Source organism: Cygnus atratus, chromosome 16, assembly GCF_013377495.2.
Source record: "Cygnus atratus isolate AKBS03 ecotype Queensland, Australia chromosome 16, CAtr_DNAZoo_HiC_assembly, whole genome shotgun sequence".
NCBI lineage: Eukaryota > Metazoa > Chordata > Aves > Anseriformes > Anatidae > Cygnus > Cygnus atratus.
The window spans coordinates 4,769,255-4,786,397 of record NC_066377.1 but is presented as its reverse complement, the minus strand read 5'-3'; the positions used below and the strand labels follow the sequence as shown (position 1 = coordinate 4,786,397).

Sequence of the window (17,143 nt, the reverse complement as noted above, 5' to 3'; positions counted from 1 at the left end):
TGCCAGAAAGTGCATGCAACTGATTGCACCGAGCACTGATGATACATTTAAGTACTGTACTTACAGTTGACTATTTGTATATTACTACTACTAGAAGCTGGAATTTATTTATTTTGTAAGATAAATTCAAATACATTTGAGACTAAATGTTAAAATAACACTAACTGCCTGTAAGATGAACCTCATGGTAGGACGCTCACAGCAAAAGCAAAGCCAACCTGTTGAAAAATCAGATCAACAAAATAGTATTGATATTTATATTGCTGGATATTCAGATATGAAAATCTCCGATGAAGGAAAGGAATTAGAATATCTGTCCCTTAAATACTTGTGAACTGTGGCATTGTGCACACATACATGCAAAACACAGACTAAAACAAATTTACACTCTTTTCAAGTGCTATGTTGAAATCAGAGTGCTATCTTTATCCTTTACTGCTCTCTGGTTAGTGTACACTGTGGATACCATATTTATTTGCAGGTTCTGATTAATACTCTATTCTAGTTGGGAAAGTGAAAACAATGAAGGCAGTACTACTAGTTCAGATTCACTCCAGCAGCATAGGAAAAAAACAAAAAATAATAAAGACCAGATAATATAATACCATGTATTTCTACAAGCACCCTTCTTTATGTATTTGTACGCATTATTTATAACACAATCTCTATATAATAAAAAATGACATTGAAATTCTTTAACAACATAAGCATTTCCATGTATTTAATATGATTTGCAATAATGTCTTCCCCCAAGCAACTTTGGCAATGCAATGTTAAAGTTATTAATGCTGATTAAAAAGTAACTGGTAATACATGTGTTTATGTCTTCTAATTAAATGCCTGTGTTTTGCTTTAGAACTAACTTGGCAACAGGTAATTCAGACTTTATCAAATAAATGCTTGGCACTGAGGACAATGCTTTCATGTAGAAGATAAATCAGTTGCTGTAAAGATATAAAGACTCTATGTATATATATTTTCAAGAAGCTAGTGAGTGAAAAGAACATCATTTGAGCTGAGAAGTGTAGCAAGGAAAATTGGAAGAAGAAATGGAAGAAAGAATAACACAACTCTGAGGCACAGAACCGGTTAAGAGGAGTCTAGTTCAATTCGGGAAATGCTATTAGAAGAAAATGCCCCTCTCTTCTTTTCCTTGAGACTTCTTTTCCATATTAGAAACTTATCAGAATAACTGGCAGTGTGCCTTTTTCCAACATTAGGTCTTAAGCCTGCAAGCGCCGTATGCACAGATCTGAGGTTAAATGGCAGCAAATTCCATGTGAGAAGTGGCAGCATGGTCATTTTTCAAGCTATATAGACTAATCACTGTATTTTTTTTAAATATTTTTCATTTTTAGCAATTCTTGAACCCACCTTATTTTCCTAAACTGAGTATGTTGCTTTGTAAGCAACAACTCAGCTCTACGTTGTCCAAAGAACTGTTAAAAAGAGTACCACTGAAAAACAACATAAACTGTGAAAAGCTTTTATTACAATCTCTTGTATTAAAATAGCCATAGTTTTATTACTGTTTTTTATATGAATAAAGCACTTTACAATTGTACAACTCTCCACTAAAAAAAAATGACCTTTTGTCTAACTTATATACTTTATTGACATACTGTGTAATGTACTTTTTTCCAGACAAGACAATCAGGAAAAACAACCCCATTTCATTTACATAAATTCCATGTTTGGTTTTAAAAAACAAAAACAAAACATGCTTGAAAGAACCTTGAAACTGTGGACTTCTGGACATTCATTTATTGTATGACTATAATAAATACAGGTTTTTGAAAGTGCATTACATGACAATAACTCTAGTGAAGAATTCACTTTAACAAAATCCTCATGATAAGGGAAGTGCTCAGTTTGAACACAGTGCAAGCAGTCAAGTCATCCTGAGAACTTATGAAAGTTCAAAAGTTTGCTTTCATTGTAGGTGTATATTACCACTATTTAATGGCTTAATTTTTTTTTTTTTTGTCAACTAGACTTCTTTTGATGTTCACTACTGAATGTGACAGGAAAAAATGAGTGCAAATTTCATGTCATGTAGCAGGACTCAGTACACATGAGTGAATATTTAGCAGCTTAGAAGCTCCCTACAGAAAAATGTTTTTCATATATTGAATTAATCCCGAGATCACGTTCAGTTCCATTAGAAGGTAGGCTTGCTCAACTCATCCAGTAATGACAGACAACTGGGTTAGTAACAGCTGCTGTCAGCTCTTCTCCAGCAGTGCAAGACATGCAAAGAGTTAAAAAAAACACTTGGAACAATACTTTAATATTCAAAATTTGCACTTGCAAATACCATGAGAGGTTGCAGACGGAAGACAATACAAGCCAAATTCACTTTGCTGAGACATTCAGTTCTCACTTCCCTGACACTGGTGTACATGACTTTAACCTTTAAACTGACAGTCTCAGCTTTACATAATCTCCCCCTGCTTGCAATAACACCAAGATTTTGACGTTTGCTAGCATGAAAGATTCTCTCCCAGAAGATGGCAACAGCATATTAATACCAGTAAGCCGAGCGTCACACTGGGCTTCACTAACATCCATTGTAAACTGCTGCTAAATAGCAGGCTCAGCAGAGAAGAAATTTAACTGTGTGCTGGGAGAGAATTCAGTTTTATTACTAATGGGAGAAATACAATAATTGGGAGGTGGGGGTGGGAGTGGAGGCAGGGCAGGGAAAGGGGAGTAATACTTTAAATAGTGCCTTTTATTCAGCACATATGCTTCTGTGTGTACCTGTGTGTGCATGTGCCTGTGTGTTTGTTTTCTTCTTAGCTGACAAACATGTAAAAACTCCATTTCTATGGCCTGTAGCAGTACTCAATAAACTTGAATGGAATTACTTAAGTAAGCAAGTTTCACCAAAGTAAGGATAAGAATTTCAGGTCATGCCAAGAAAGATTCCTCTGCAGTCACTGCAGGAGTTTCACCTCACCTGACACCTGCAGACTCCAGTTAGCATCGTTTGGCACTATCTGCACGAACACTGAGAATTACATGTGGCAGGACTCATCCCGCGGTGTTCTCTGTGCGCTCAGCAGAGCTGATGCAGTTTGGCACACCACAGGTACTCTGCTAACTCTACAGACAACATCCCAACTGACTATACAGAAAGCCTGGGCTGACTAGTTCAGATGTGTTATGTCCTGTGTTGCCGTACGTCATTCAGTCATGCGAAGCCCACCACAGGAGGCACCAAATAGTGCCCCTTCTCACAGAGCTCTCATTTTTTTTTGTGGCATATGAGGAAGACCAGAGTTCCTCAGAGTTCCCTGTATTGATTCTCTACGACACAAGAGTTGCTGCCAGATTAATGGTCACTCCTCTAACTCAGATGCAGAAAATAACGCAGATGGACTGAAAGCACGCAGTACTCTTTCAATCTGCGTAGCTGGCAATCATTGTACAGCCTCACCCTGATCTCAGAAGCGTTCTGCCTGCCTTAATGGATATGAAATACCCAGTGGAGTAGTTGTGTTGATTGTTCAAATGAATTTCAACTTAAGCTTTTGACCTCTCAGTGCTCCAATACAAAATTAAAGAACCACTGGCATTCATTTTCTCTTAAAAGGAAAATGAAAGTTCTTTTATGCAAAATGTTAATAAAGAAATGATGATTTTTACTGTTCCCTACCCACAGATAACCACTGGTAATTGACCATTATAGATACAAGTTAAAAACCCATCGTTAGTGAAAGTAGGGACACTTACTGTAAGAGCAATAATTAGAACTTGACTCTCAGGGGAAAGCCCTTGCAACCCCAACTGAATTCAAGTACTGACAAGTGCCTAGTACTGCTGAAAACGAGACGTTCAAAGTACATCTTGTATTTCTGCTGTTATATTGAATACCTATGTAAGCTATATAAATCAAATGCGTAACCTGTAGACATTTCACTTACTTAGTTTAGAAATCAAAATAGCATGTAATCTGCCACTCCAGTAACAGCAATTACTACCAGAAATTACCAAATTAGAGAATGAAAACAAGCATGATTTGCAAATTCTATCAGTTTTTTTTTAAAACATGTCTCTTACCTACTGAGACAACAGCCAACGAAGCACATTTAATCACCCTAGAAGGCTGACTAAATACCCTAAAACACAGAAAGTAACCTCTAATTCAACAGTTTTGCTTTGAAATCAGTTTCAGAGCTGTACGCATTGGACTGCTGGTATGGAACAAACTATAAATATGCAATTCAAAACAAAGAACAAAATGCAAAATGCCTAAGTTCAAATTAATTTGCATAGGGTTAGTTCCATCCTACAGCATTCCAACACAGTCAGTTCTTAATGGTTTCCAACAGGATTGAGTTTTCCCAGTACTCTGAAATTGCTCCTCAGCAGCTTATAGAACCATCATTCACGACTGGCTCCTTTGAAAGCCAAAGACTAATGGAACTGGGCAGCTTGTTCACTTCAAATCCTGGTTTTGCTAAATAGATAGCACAACGAAGTAACAACATGAAGCTGCCAGACACAAAAGTTTCCTTGGGGATTCTACACTTCCAGAATTACTCAGTGGACATTCTAGACTGATATATACTTGGCTGTGTGCTGATTACATCTGTGATTTTAAAAATAACTTGTGATTTTGATGAATAAGCAGCAATCTAAAATAAGATGCCTGAATACACAGCGTGATTTTCATAGTATAGCTCGTCTGAAAAGCGGCTCTTATAATACTTCCAGCCAGGCAGTTTTGAAAATTTAGGCTATATATATAAACTTTACATGAAGTGCTGCATACGTAGGCAAAAAAGCAATGGGAAATCCTTTACTTACTAGATTATGCCTGTCACCAAGCCTGTTGCCAATCTGAAGCCACACTAGTTCCTCACAGTAAAAGTAGCAAAGTAGGAAGCATCGATTGGGTAGATGGTACATGAGTGTTGCTGTGCTTTCCCTCCTATAGAAGGGAATCTGTGAACACATGTAAATACCATTTTTACTGATAAGTAAAAACATCACTTTACTTTGAAGTTCCTGCTTGGTGTTGCAAGGAACGCAGTCTTGGAGTTCAGCTGGTTTATAACCAGAAGTAGCTGATACGAGCGTTCAAAAAGTACTGCTGCAATGACATTGGGATGCTGGGGAACAACCGGCCGGGATTCTATCACACCGTTCCAATGAGCTGCTTACAGATCCATGTATTAGCTTTTCTTTCGTCTCTCATATTTGCTTCATTTATAGTTACCTGTTTCAAGTAAGAGTATAAGATCAATAGCATTCTTACAGTGCTTTGAGATCTTGAAGTGTAATTGTAACACGAGTGCAAAATTCCTCTAGTTTCCCTTAGTAAGAACAGTTGCACAAGGAAAGGACAATTCCTGTACCACCACCTGGAGGAGAAGCCTACTGGTATGTCATGTGGAAAAGATGAGAACTTCCCCATGAAGACCTGCCTTCATACACTCCGGTAACAATTACTCCTGCTGCCTACAGTCAACAGTGGAGATAAGAAAAGGCACTTTTTTTTTCAAAAAAAAAATCTGAAAAAAAATTAAAAAAAAGGAAAGGGGCTGATTGGACATTTTCCTGTAGGTTTTGCTCATAACAATGTTTTGTTAATTCTCAACCCCAAAACTAATGGAATTATTTAACATGGTTAACAGTCTTAATTAAAAATAAAGTATATAAATACAAGTACTTCCCTACAGTGTCTGCCATGCAAATTATGCATAACTGGAACAATGACCAAACTTGGTGAGATAATACAAACAAAATTAGAAACAAAAACTTAGTAAAGCCACACTGTCCACTTAAAAAAAGACAGTATAAAATAGTAAAACAGATCTGTTAGAAATATTCTATGCAATCTAGAATATGACTAGCAACATAAACTGTCTTGTTTTGATCTCTGCTAAATATCCTGACAGCATCCCTTTGAACCATTCTGCACTGGTTCACACACAAGAGATCATACGAGCTTTCAGCAGATGTAACACTTTAGCCCTTTATACTCTCTGAGAGGTTTAGAACAGTTTGTACAGGTTGTTGGCTACCTGCCTGTCCTGAAACACTGCCACGTTTAGTAGGTTTCAAAGAGGGGACTGTTGCCATAGGAGCACAGAAAGGGCCACCAAAACTCGCAAGGCTGCTCTGCAGCCACTTCCTCTCACTCAGATGAAGTGGATCCAGCTCTCCTCGCATTCTCTAGGCATCTTGAGGGGGTGAGTCCGGCAAGTCAGACTGTAGTTTTTGCCCCTGTTGTTATCCCAATACTCCTGTCCATTGACTTGGTACCTTGCTGCAAACTGGACTACTGAAGACAGCTGGAGGAGGAAAGGAGGCACGGGGAGAAAGAATGTGAAAACATCAACCTGACCCTGCCCACTTTTCTCAGGGATGCTACTGTGCCAATGAGCAGCCACTTCATGGAGACTCTTCCACTGGTTGAAGGTGTACCGCACAGACACCTGCTTCTCAAAAGCAACATTGCGAACTTGGATGGTGCCACTGAGCCCCAGATCTGAACTGGTCACTCGCTCAAGACACACCTGCTGCTCCTGAAGTCGGGTGGAGAAATCCATGCAGTCTGCAGGCTGCTGGAAGTCAGGGACTAAGCACTGCATGGTAAACTCCAAGTCCGAGCTGCTGTACCAGAGGTCTGAGTTTATGGACAGCCTGGAAAGGACATGCAAGGGGATGGATGGATCCTCCCCAGTCTGGAAGACTTTCACTTCGGTGAGCTCTAAGCCCAGAGCATCAGCAAACCTCACCCTGTTCATACGGCTCTGGCACCTGGGAACTTGGCATTGCACCGCTGCTCGCTTCCTCCTTTCAGGCGTTGTAGGCAAAGATCTCGCTCGGCGGCGTATGATGGGCCGTAACGCTGGATCGCAGCTGCTGGAAGCGCTGCTCTGAAGCTGGTTTGTCTGAGGTCCCCCCTTGGACAGGGTGCTGCTCAGCACACACCTGCTGCTGCTGGTGCGCGCTGCCTGGGGCTGCTGCTGCCCTCGTCCCGGTGCTCCCTCAACCCACAGCATGTTCTGGTAGAGATCGGAGAGGTAGCTGGGGTTCCTCCGAGGGCCGCGCACCTCCATCCTGAGCTGATGGTGTTAGCACCCAGCGCTGCCTCCCCGAAGTACGCACCCTGCAGTAACAGTCAGGACGGGGAGGGTTTAAGGCAGTCAGCCTGCCCAGCGCTGCCCTTCTGCGGTAAGGGCAGAGGCCTGGAACCTCTCGCAGCGGCTGGAAGCAAACCAGGGGCTGGCACCGCACGGGGAACACCCGGGCCCTGCGGCCGGTACGCTCGAGGCTGGCGGAGCGGCTCTTCAGGCCGGCAGGAACCTCGAGGCCGTCCCGCTTGGTGCCGGCGAGCCCGGGGCTCCCGCTCAGGCTGTCACGGGGACCCCGCAGCCCCCTCCGGCGGTGCCGGGGCCCGGGGCCGGTTCCCAGTTCCCGGTTCCCCGGCCCCGCCCTCCCAGGGCCGCCTGCGCGGAGCCCCCGTCCCTGCCCCTCCTGCCCCGCCCCGAGCGGGGACGGAGCCACCAGCGGCCGCCCATGGCCGCCCCGCGCACGCGCAATGCCCGCCCGGAGCCGCAGGGGGATGGCGGGGACGCGGCAGGTACCGGGACGGGGCGGGCGGCGGGGGGGCGGTTCGTCAGCGCCGGGCCGCTCCTGGCCGTGCTGGGGCTGCGGGCTGTGCCCAGGGCGGAGCGGGGCCGTCGGCAGCAGCCGTTAAATGGGGCCGTCGGCGGGGATCGGGGCCGCGGGCGGGCGGCGTCGGGGCGCGGAGCGCTGCGGGGATCGGGAGCGGGACCCGCTGAGACCGGCGGCCGGGAGGGAGAGCAGGGACGGCGGATGACGGAATGGCAGTGGGTCAGATAACACACATATACATACACATCGTGTACGTCTGCATCGTGTACGTACACATCGTGTACATACTCATCATGTACATCTACACATAAATCCTATAAATACAAACCATATAAATATAAACCACATAAATACACATCATGTACATATAAACACAAAGCTCAGCGCAGCCAAACTGTGGGTGGGTGAGGAGAGGTATTTTGGTGCAAGTCAGCTGTTCCCCTTCCGAAATCTGTGTCTGTGCAGCTCTGGAAGGGGACTGCGGTTTCTGGAAGATAAAGGACCCCTGCATACACTGCTGGGAGCATTTTTAGTAGGAGTTTATGAGTGCTGGGAGATGTGCTTTTGAATAAGAAAAATATTAAGCATTTGATACGAATTTTGCATATATGAATATACCATGAACGCATTTTGTGGCTCAGAAAAGGACAACTCCGCGCGCACAGGGTGCGGGAGGCTGATCAGCTGTTCCTGTTAAATGGAGAGCAGCGACACCCACCACCATTTGGCTGGTGCTTGGCTGCAGTCGGCACACGTAAGGCCCCGCAGGAAGAACAAAACGAGGAATGTGCTCTAATATGAAAAGCAGCTCTCCTAACGCCGCTGTCCATCAAAATATTTCTCTGTATCTTTACAAACCATCTTTCCAGGACAGGCTTGAACAGTGTGGCCGGCCTGGCATCCCCTCGGTGCTGACTGCAGAAGCCGTGGGGTGACAGCACTGGGCCGGTGGCTGCAGCAGCAAAGCGTGCATTGCTTCTGGCTGGCCGTGCCCCCCAGCATTACTGCGTTATTAGTGCATTGCACTGCAGCGTTAATGGGTAACCCGCTCCCAGCGGGTACACCGTGCTGCTCCACTGCTCTGCTCGCCTCTCGGCACCCAGGGGGATGACTGCTGGGCGCGGATCAACACAAGTGAGATGAATAATGCAGGAATAATATGCAAGCACCCGGGGAGGGGATGGTGCTTTTCAGTGCCATTTGGTAGCTGCTTATTGATTGTTGTACTGCTTTAAAAATAAATCGCATTGGGAGGAATTGCATGTGTTTGTTTATCACATTTCTAGGACATGGTGATTGTTGCATCTGATAAACTGTGTCGTGTGGACGCAAGACTGGAGTCATTTGAAGATTATGTAAAGATAAAGGTGCCGATACCATTTTAGAAGAGTAATAATGGGACCAGGCATTCAAGAACATCCTTTGTTACTGCACAGAAAGACACAGAAAAAGGAAATCCAAATCAATGAAAACCACAAAGGAATGGTAAAGTAAGGAAATTATTTTCTCTCTTTCTAGTTATAGAAATCTCTAAGTACCGTAGAAGAGTTAATAAGCGCATGACTGTACTGTTCAGATTCTCATCCCCCTCTCTGATCCACACCACCACAAATGATCGTGCAGTAGGACCATGCAGGTCACAAAGTGACAGAGGTGACTGTGTCACTGCTGGAGGCACCAGATTCATTTTCGTTCTGCTACAAGCTCTTGAATTGATGAAATAGGGTGGGTTTTTTTTGAACAAAATTAACTACATTGACTTAAAAACTATGAAACTGTGAACAAGATGTCTTGCCTGACATTACCTAAACTGTGGTCAATCTAAATTAGATGGGGGGGCATAATTTTCTTATTCCTGTTCTAAGATGACATTTTAAAACTTTCTTTTGTAAAATTAGTAATATTTCTTGTTTGTAGAACAAACACTATTTTCTGGTTCTTGAATAGCACACTGATTTAATGATGCTGTGCTTACACTGATGTATCTGATTTGGAGTAAAATATATACGTTAGTTTTAAGCTGTCCAGATTGGTAATGCCATTCCTTTTGCTTGCATATGTATTTTTTTCTTTCTAATATTTGTACAACCCCAGTATAAAACAAACTGATGAATCTTTTTGTGCCTCTGTTGTGAATTAGTTTGTAGTAATATCATAATATGCTCCCTGCCCACTTCCACTCATTAACATCATAGGAGTAATCCTTTAAATTTTAAGACTATGCAAATGAGAAAGGCAAGCAAGATTTGATTGTGGTAGCCTTCATACTGTACTTTGTAATTAATTTTGTTAAAGTGCAGTAGGACCATCAGTACCAGGTACTATATAAAATATTAATTAAATACATAATCTCTAATACTTACTATTTATTATCCCCAAAGTAACTTTGGGATCCTCTTACAGAAGACTTTATATAAGGGCTAAGTTCTTTTATCGTATCATCTAATTTAATTATGCATTTTGTTATAATAGTAGCATAGTAATACTATAAAAAACAAAAAGTTAGCATAGCATAGTTCCAGTGAATATTAAGAATAGTTGCAGTCAACTCTCTAAAACTTAATTGTACCGTAAACTTTTATTGTATTTCTATTCTGATGATCATATGTTGCTATTTGTGTGTGATACTCTGTTTAATCCTTGCTAATTACAGTAATGGAAAAAGCCATCCAGGCACCAAAGGACTAAAGAAACCAGTTTCTCATGGGAAACTGACTCCTGGAACATTAGGGAAAAATGTATCAAGTGCCAGTGAAAAGGTAAATCAAACCAGTTCTTTTTTTATAGAAAAAGGGTACCTAGTTTATGTCAGCTTTCACAGTAACATCACATACTTTCGTATCTTTTCAGACTTCCCACGATAGTCAAGACGGCAACCAACCAAGTAGTTTTAAGAAGGGAAGAAACCAACTGGATGACAATGCTCAGTCAAAAAGGTAATTCTGTGCTAAGATTGTTTAATTTGTACACATTTCAAGCAGGTATTTAAATGCTTGTGATGAAATCATGGCTTCATTGTGTTGCCTTTAACTTCCCTAGACTCAGAATTCAGAATTTCTGGGGATAATGAATGTAAGTCATCAATATGGAAACTTACTATACTGCCTTAATAGGTTCTCAGGCAAATTCAGAATAAAATAAAACAAAAAAATTAGTAGTAGGTAGCATTGTTTCTGCTGTCAAATATTGATTTTACCTCATTACTAAGTTTCCATGCCATTTGTAGCTTAATTCATGTAGATCTAGGTCCTTGAAGGAAGTGGCAAGAAATTTGTAACCTGTTGTTCCAAAGACATTAATCATTCTAACAGGATATGATCTTTTTTTTTTTTTTTTTTTAAGGATCACGAGTGTTTGCACATCACTTCCCAGAGTACAAGGATCAAAGAAGAGTCTCCCAGAAACAAGGCAAAGTGAATCTTTACTGCACAGGATCCCTCCTGCCATAAAAGGCAGCACACAAGGTAGCTTCTGTAAGGTTAAAGATGTGCCAGTACCACATTTTTATTGCAGTAAAAAAGAGCAATTGGAAAAGAATCGTGAAGAACATGTTGCTGAAGCTGGTCCATGCTCCTCTAAATGGCAAGGAGCATCTGCAGGTGAAATGTTTCTTGATTTTCAATCGGTACAAATTATTAAAGAAGATGCTGAAGATGATAGTGCCAGTGATCTCTCTGATTCAGAAAGGATTCCCATTCCTCCATCTCCCTGCACACCACCAGAACTCATACTCAGAGCTGAAGAAATTGATCCAGGTTGTTTGGAGCATGTGCCTGATACAGGTTTTAAGGAATCAGAATATTACTACCCAGACTTCCTGCCACCCCCTTTCAACTCATGGGACTTGAAGCAGCTGGCCATCTTTGTTAATGTAGAGGGTAAATCTGAATTTCGACCAAAGCCAACGGGATTTCTTGAGAGGTACATTGATCGCCTTTTGCAGCTGGAATGGCTGCAAATGCAGACTGTACAGAACGAGAAGGTAAAGGCAGCCAAAGCCAGACCACAGACTGCTCCCAGTGCCATACGTACCCTAAAAAGCCCTGGCAAATGCAAAGCATTGTTCAGCCCATTGCCTAACAAGCAATTGGCTCCCCAGGAAAGTGTCACAAAACTCCCTGCATGCTATTCAGGTCACAGGGGAGATCTATACTGTGAAGAAAGTCGACAGTTCTGTTCACATCCAGGTCACTTGAAACTATCTGAGAGAATAGGATACGCAATGTCTTCTCAGAGACAATCTGGTGAAGTAAGAAGTGAACTGAAAAAAACAACTGCAAAGCAACAGCTTCTCAATATTCAGCCACCTGAGAACAATTCTAAAATTCAAAATGTTGGTAATATCAGACCCCCTAGGCAAGCATCAGTAGTCCATGGTTCAGCTGCTCCCATGAAAGGCGTAAAAACATATGCATGTACAAACCCAAAGAAAAATGGCAATGCTAACAATTACGTTCCTTCTAAAAAGCCAACAGGGGACAGGAAAATTAAAACAAATGGCACAAAGCAAACATCACACAAATTGAAATGAAGAAGAATGATTTTTAAATGTTAGAAAAAATGTAAATGTTAAAAACAACATCTTTTTTGATGTTTCTCGACTGCTAGAAAGCATTTGGCCAATGCAGAAGGGTCATGTTTTCTTCATCGCAAGATCCTGAAAAAACATGTTCTTGATGCATGGTTCTAAGTCAGTACTGTTCTTTTCAATACATTTGATCTTAAGCCAGCAAGGCCAGCAGGAAATCTTTTCCCTGAAGGCAAGTGTCTTCCATTAGTCTTTCCTCAAAAATATTTACAATTGCTCAATGAAGATAACACTAGCAGAATATGAAAGCTTAGAGATGTACAAAATGTCCTATTTGCACCAGTTGAACTCCATTGAAATCTGTAGTGTTTCCTCTGCTTACCTTGGTGTATTCGAGAGAATAGGAACTGTGCTCTTTTTCTGTAACAGATGTGCTATTTTGAGACAGGTTTGATGGTGTTCTGTTTTCTGATGGAAAAAGGGCTCAATTGTTTTTATAAAATAATGGAGTAACTATATCTGTACAAAGTCAAGCTCTAATTCTTCATAGAAGATGATAAATCGAGTTTTTTAATGAGTTGGATTTTTATTTTTATTTTGCTAGGAAGAAGAATGGAGATAACGAAATATTTTAATGCAGAAAGGGTTCTTTTAAAGACAAACAATTATTACGGAGCAGACAGCTTCAATAGTGGCAGATTAAGAAAAAGGAATGCATATTTTTATACCCAGAAACCTTCACTGTATTTACAGACAGCATTCCTTCAAGTTAATTTTGTAAACCTTGGTGCTTTTTGTCATTTAGAAGAAATGACCAAATTTCAAACGGCACATGGATATCGATAACTAATGCAAAATGAGAATATTACTAGATACTCTGTGGCCTAATGTCCAGAACTCATAAACTCTTAAAACATAGAAAATAGACTCTTATGGGATGAATTTGAAGGCTATTTTAAGGTCAGTCAAAGATATATTTTGATACAAAAGATACCTATTTTCAATTACCTGAGATGACTATTCCATGGTCCAGTCTACTTTACTTAGCTTGGCTTCTTATTTCAGGGTTTAGTGATGTGGCATGGGGAAATACCCTAGTGAAAGAAATTGTACTTTTTTTTAATGCAGAGTCCCGTCCTTGGACTCTATATTTTGTCTTGTGTCTGTGAGATACAAGAGAACGTGAAAAATAATGCAGTGGATATTCAAGCATCAGTTCAGCTGTTAGCTGGGGACACAATCCCGTTAAAGATGAAGTTCTAGAAAATGTTTTGAACTTTCATTTTAAAATGAAATACTTCCTGAGCACCATTAGCTTCATCCTCAGCCACCTGTCACAGCGAACTGTTTATGAGAAGTGAGCTGAGGTCTGATGGACCAAATTTTACAAGTGGATCCTTCCCATTGTGATATCAAATGAAAAAGTAGCAAATGCTAAAGAATATATTTATGTACATAGTTAAATTGCACTTCTCTGGTTGATCTCATCTTGGTTTTAAGATGCTTAGCTGTTCTATTCTTTCATTGTGCCTACCAGATCTTCAGCTTTGTAAAATTTCAACGCATGGATTTATATGTAGTTTAAAATGAGAGAATATTAATAAATATAGTAATAAATGAGATTATTTTACAGTACATAAAAATAATGCTCAGGAATAGTGTGAGAAATATTTTTAGTGGCTTTTTCCTAGTCTACTGGAGACCAAATGTGAAATTTTAAATTGATAAAGGAAACAAATTTAATGTACAGTATATTTCCATATTCAGTATTTATTCGGATACAGTTCAAATAAATTGTAGTTGCTTGTACGTCATGCTCTATGCAATTAAAGTGGAACTTAATCTGACATGCTCAACGATCAAGTAAATTGGCTGTGTTGGAGGTGTGGTGAAACTTACAGGATGGCATTCAAATACCAGCAACTGCACAGCACTAGCACATTTCAGCCTTTTGGTTTGTTCCAGACTCATCGTGTATTTCAGCTTTTTTAGACGAAAAGATCTTGCATCCACTGCTGGAATTTCAGGCTTTGGCCAAATTCTACACGCCTTCATTAGTCAAGTTTTCCTGATTGGCATTAAGAGTAGTGAAAGTAGGACTGCTCTTGCTAATAAACGCTATTGTAGTGCATGATTTTAGTACCCTGTTTTGGCACACTACTATAAGCACCAAAAGCAAGGTGAGCAGGATCAAGTCAATAATCAGAATGGCAGTTTTTTAAAACAAATTCTCTTAGATGCAGTAATTAATTCAGCATGTTATTATGACACTGAATATTAGTGTATGCTAAATTTTTCTCTGAAATGTGGCTCTATATTGGTGCTTTCCTAGATTACATGGAGAGCATGTAGACACGCATTTTGCATGATCACCTCTTAAAGAATAAATAAATAACTAGTGTTTCAGTCAGCTTTGACTAGAGCAAAGGCGATTGGCACTGAGAATTTTTTTTCTCACAGACCCAGGAATTAGAAAGTTTTGTTTTAATGTAGTGCTTGTGGTCTAATGCACTTTAATCTGTTGCTGGAGACTTTTTAAAAAGTTTAATAGGCAGAGATGGTGATGGCACTGAAAACAAGTCTGAATACTTGTTCATCACTAAGACTAAGCTCCAGCTGTGATCAGGACAAGTAAGTTTGTCTCACATGATAATCACACAATTCTAATTTTTGTTCATTCATTTGATACTTTCAAAATTGATTTCTTTCAAAAACTGTTCTTGCTGTGAGCAGACCTGCAAGTGTTGGATTTCATCTGGCAGCAGTTTTGCTCCTATTTTAAATTGTCTATGTTCTGGGTCTATAGATGAAAAGAGCTCCTTTTATGAAGAGGACTATGGTTTATCTTTCCTTCATTTTCTATTGATGGGTATTTTCTTTAAAAACACTTCTGAATATAACAGAAAAGTTTATTGCATCAAGTACATTACATTCCGAATTTAAATAATTCCACAGCACAGTTTGTGTGGCTGTTTATATTTTTGCACTCTATATAGCAATATGATCCTATATTCACATGTATAGCCTAGCACTGAAGATGCTGAAGAGCAAGTTTACTGTGATTTGAGGTATTTGAATGGAATGTTTTTTGTTTGTTTGTTTGTTTTTTTGCTAGATAATTTTAATGTTCTGTAGTACTACCTACAAAACTAATACACTCAGGTTGCATTTTAAATAGCCAGATCCTACTTCAGTTATACCAATATAAATAAACTTTGAACAACTGTTGTTCTCAAGGAAAAAATAATTTCTCATGAAAAATAATTAAACAGGCCACTGTCTGGAGCCCAGCTTTTGATGTTGGCAATCATTTGTTCTTATTTATTTGAAGATTCTGTGGATATTTTTGCTGGTAATTTCATTGGAAAGTGATCTTGTAATTTAAAGTGTATTTATTATATTAAAAGTGAGATGCTGCTTACTTGTTCCTTAGTTGTATTCTTTTCATCATCCACAAGATGGCACTTTTGAATTTTTCTTTTAGAACATTACTTTGGCATAGAACTGAGCCCTTAGCTCAGTGGTATCTCAGCTGAATTACTGCTGATGGTCAAGCTACCTGGCTGAAAGATACATGATTATTTCTACTCCACGTGGCAGTCACCTCTGTAATGGCTGTGTTAAGGCATCATTTTAGCCTTAAATATCATACTCAATTTTCATAATCCATCATGCTCTTTTTTTAATGCAGTGATCAAAGTGCTTCACATTCTCTGTTATAATCTCCAGGACATGTAGATCATGATCCAGTGCACAGCAAATACATGTAGGTAGATGTTTGCACAGGTGGGGTCTTAGCCACATACTTGTATTGCAAGTGCTCTAGGTGACATTCTCAAGCGTTTCAACATTCTTGCTGTGAAAGTTTTTTAATGTCTAAATCCTCCTATCCTGTGTTGCTATTTAAGCCTTACTTTTTATCCTGTTAACAGTAAATCTCACTTTTATTTAAAATATCGTGGCCTAATTGACACGATCTATTGCTTTTCTTCTCCCAGAAGAAGATCAGTTCTTCCCTAAGTCTTCCTTTCACAACTTCTGCAACCCTAAATTTTCCAGGTCCAAAGAAGTCCCCAGTAAAAGCAGTGCTGATGTGGAATGGAACGTACCTATTGTTTTCATAGGATTCAGGACCTTTCCCATACTCTCTGCCACTCAGTCTTCTTTTTACATGATTTTACAAGACTTTATTTTTCATTTCCTGCTTCTTTATGTAGTTTTACTTAAAATGTATTTTTGTAAGCTGGGTGTGAAGTTCAGCTTCAGGCATACAAGTTCAAACTTGCTTAATGGCTTTTGAGTTTAACAAGACAGTAATGGTTGTATCAGCTTTCAAGTAAACTTCTTGGTTCAAAGTCTGAAGTAATACAACAATAGCACTCCTAGGCATGGCAGATAAACATAACTTGGGGTGCTGAACTGGCACAAGTATACGTAATAGCATTACAGTCACATGCTTGGACTTCTGCAAACGGTGAAGTTACTAGGAAATGATTCCAAGTAATTGTCAATACAGGCTATATGATTGTCAATAACGCCACCACAGCTATTCAGTGTTTTGGTTTCTTTTTTTTTTTCCCTGTAATAAATCACTGAAATAAAGTTCCTAGGAAGGAGTAACTCCACTGCCTGCCAACAGCCTGGTTTATGCCCTCTAGCCTGGCACGTCAAAGAACCGAGTTGCCCAGCGTGCTCCTGCTCAGCCGGGCAGAACACAAGCTGGGATTCATTGCGCTGCCTTCTCATCCCCGAATTTCAGACAGCTTTTTGGGGAAACTCGCTCTGTTCTGCCAAGAACAGCTGCTCTGAGGACATCCCTAAATAACAGGCTTTTCCTGTACCAACAAGGCGCAGTCTGAGGTAGGAAATAGCGTCTGGGGGCGCTGAGCCTGTTGGAAGGCAGGGAGCCCATTGGCAGGGTCAGTCAGCACCTGCCTGCCCTGCTGTGGATTGTGCTCCAGCACCGAGCCAGAGCTCGCC

The 17,143-nt window shown here is 40.5% G+C and overlaps 2 protein-coding genes across 3 annotated transcripts; one reads left to right on the top strand and one right to left on the bottom strand.

Annotated features, from left to right (window-relative positions):
* Positions 1–620: 620 nt before the first annotated feature.
* PPP1R3D (protein phosphatase 1 regulatory subunit 3D) lies at positions 621–7,448 on the bottom strand. Its single transcript, XM_035548168.2, has one exon. The coding sequence runs from the start codon at positions 7,074–7,076 to the stop codon at positions 6,153–6,155; it is 924 nt and encodes a 307-aa protein (XP_035404061.1). The 5' UTR covers positions 7,077–7,448; the 3' UTR covers positions 621–6,152.
* Positions 7,449–7,496: 48 nt separating this feature from the next.
* Positions 7,497–15,584, top strand: FAM217B (family with sequence similarity 217 member B). Of its 2 annotated transcripts, none has more exons than XM_035548171.2 (5): positions 7,497–7,600; positions 8,922–9,120; positions 10,289–10,394; positions 10,486–10,571; positions 10,978–15,584. In XM_035548171.2, the coding sequence occupies exons 2-5, from the start codon at positions 9,101–9,103 to the stop codon at positions 12,164–12,166; spliced, it is 1,401 nt and encodes a 466-aa protein (XP_035404064.1). In that variant the 5' UTR covers positions 7,497–7,600; positions 8,922–9,100; the 3' UTR covers positions 12,167–15,584. The 2 variants fall into 2 exon arrangements, with proteins under 2 accessions (XP_035404064.1, XP_035404062.1); XM_035548169.2 differs by having other exon boundaries at positions 8,922–9,125.
* Positions 15,585–17,143: the final 1,559 nt, after the last annotated feature.

Excerpts from the sequence above, each read along its gene's own strand:
- PPP1R3D (XM_035548168.2), bottom strand. The coding sequence starts at position 7,076 with ATGGAGGTGCGCGGCCCTCGGAGGAACCCCAGCTACCTCTCCGATCTC.
- FAM217B (XM_035548169.2), top strand. The coding sequence starts at position 9,031 with ATGGGACCAGGCATTCAAGAACATCCTTTGTTACTGCACAGAAAGACA. Across the intron at positions 10,395-10,485 it reads TATCAAGTGCCAGTGAAAAG|ACTTCCCACGATAGTCAAGA; the intron begins GTAAATCAAACC and ends GTATCTTTTCAG. Across the intron at positions 10,572-10,977 it reads GACAATGCTCAGTCAAAAAG|GATCACGAGTGTTTGCACAT; the intron begins GTAATTCTGTGC and ends TTTTTTTTTAAG.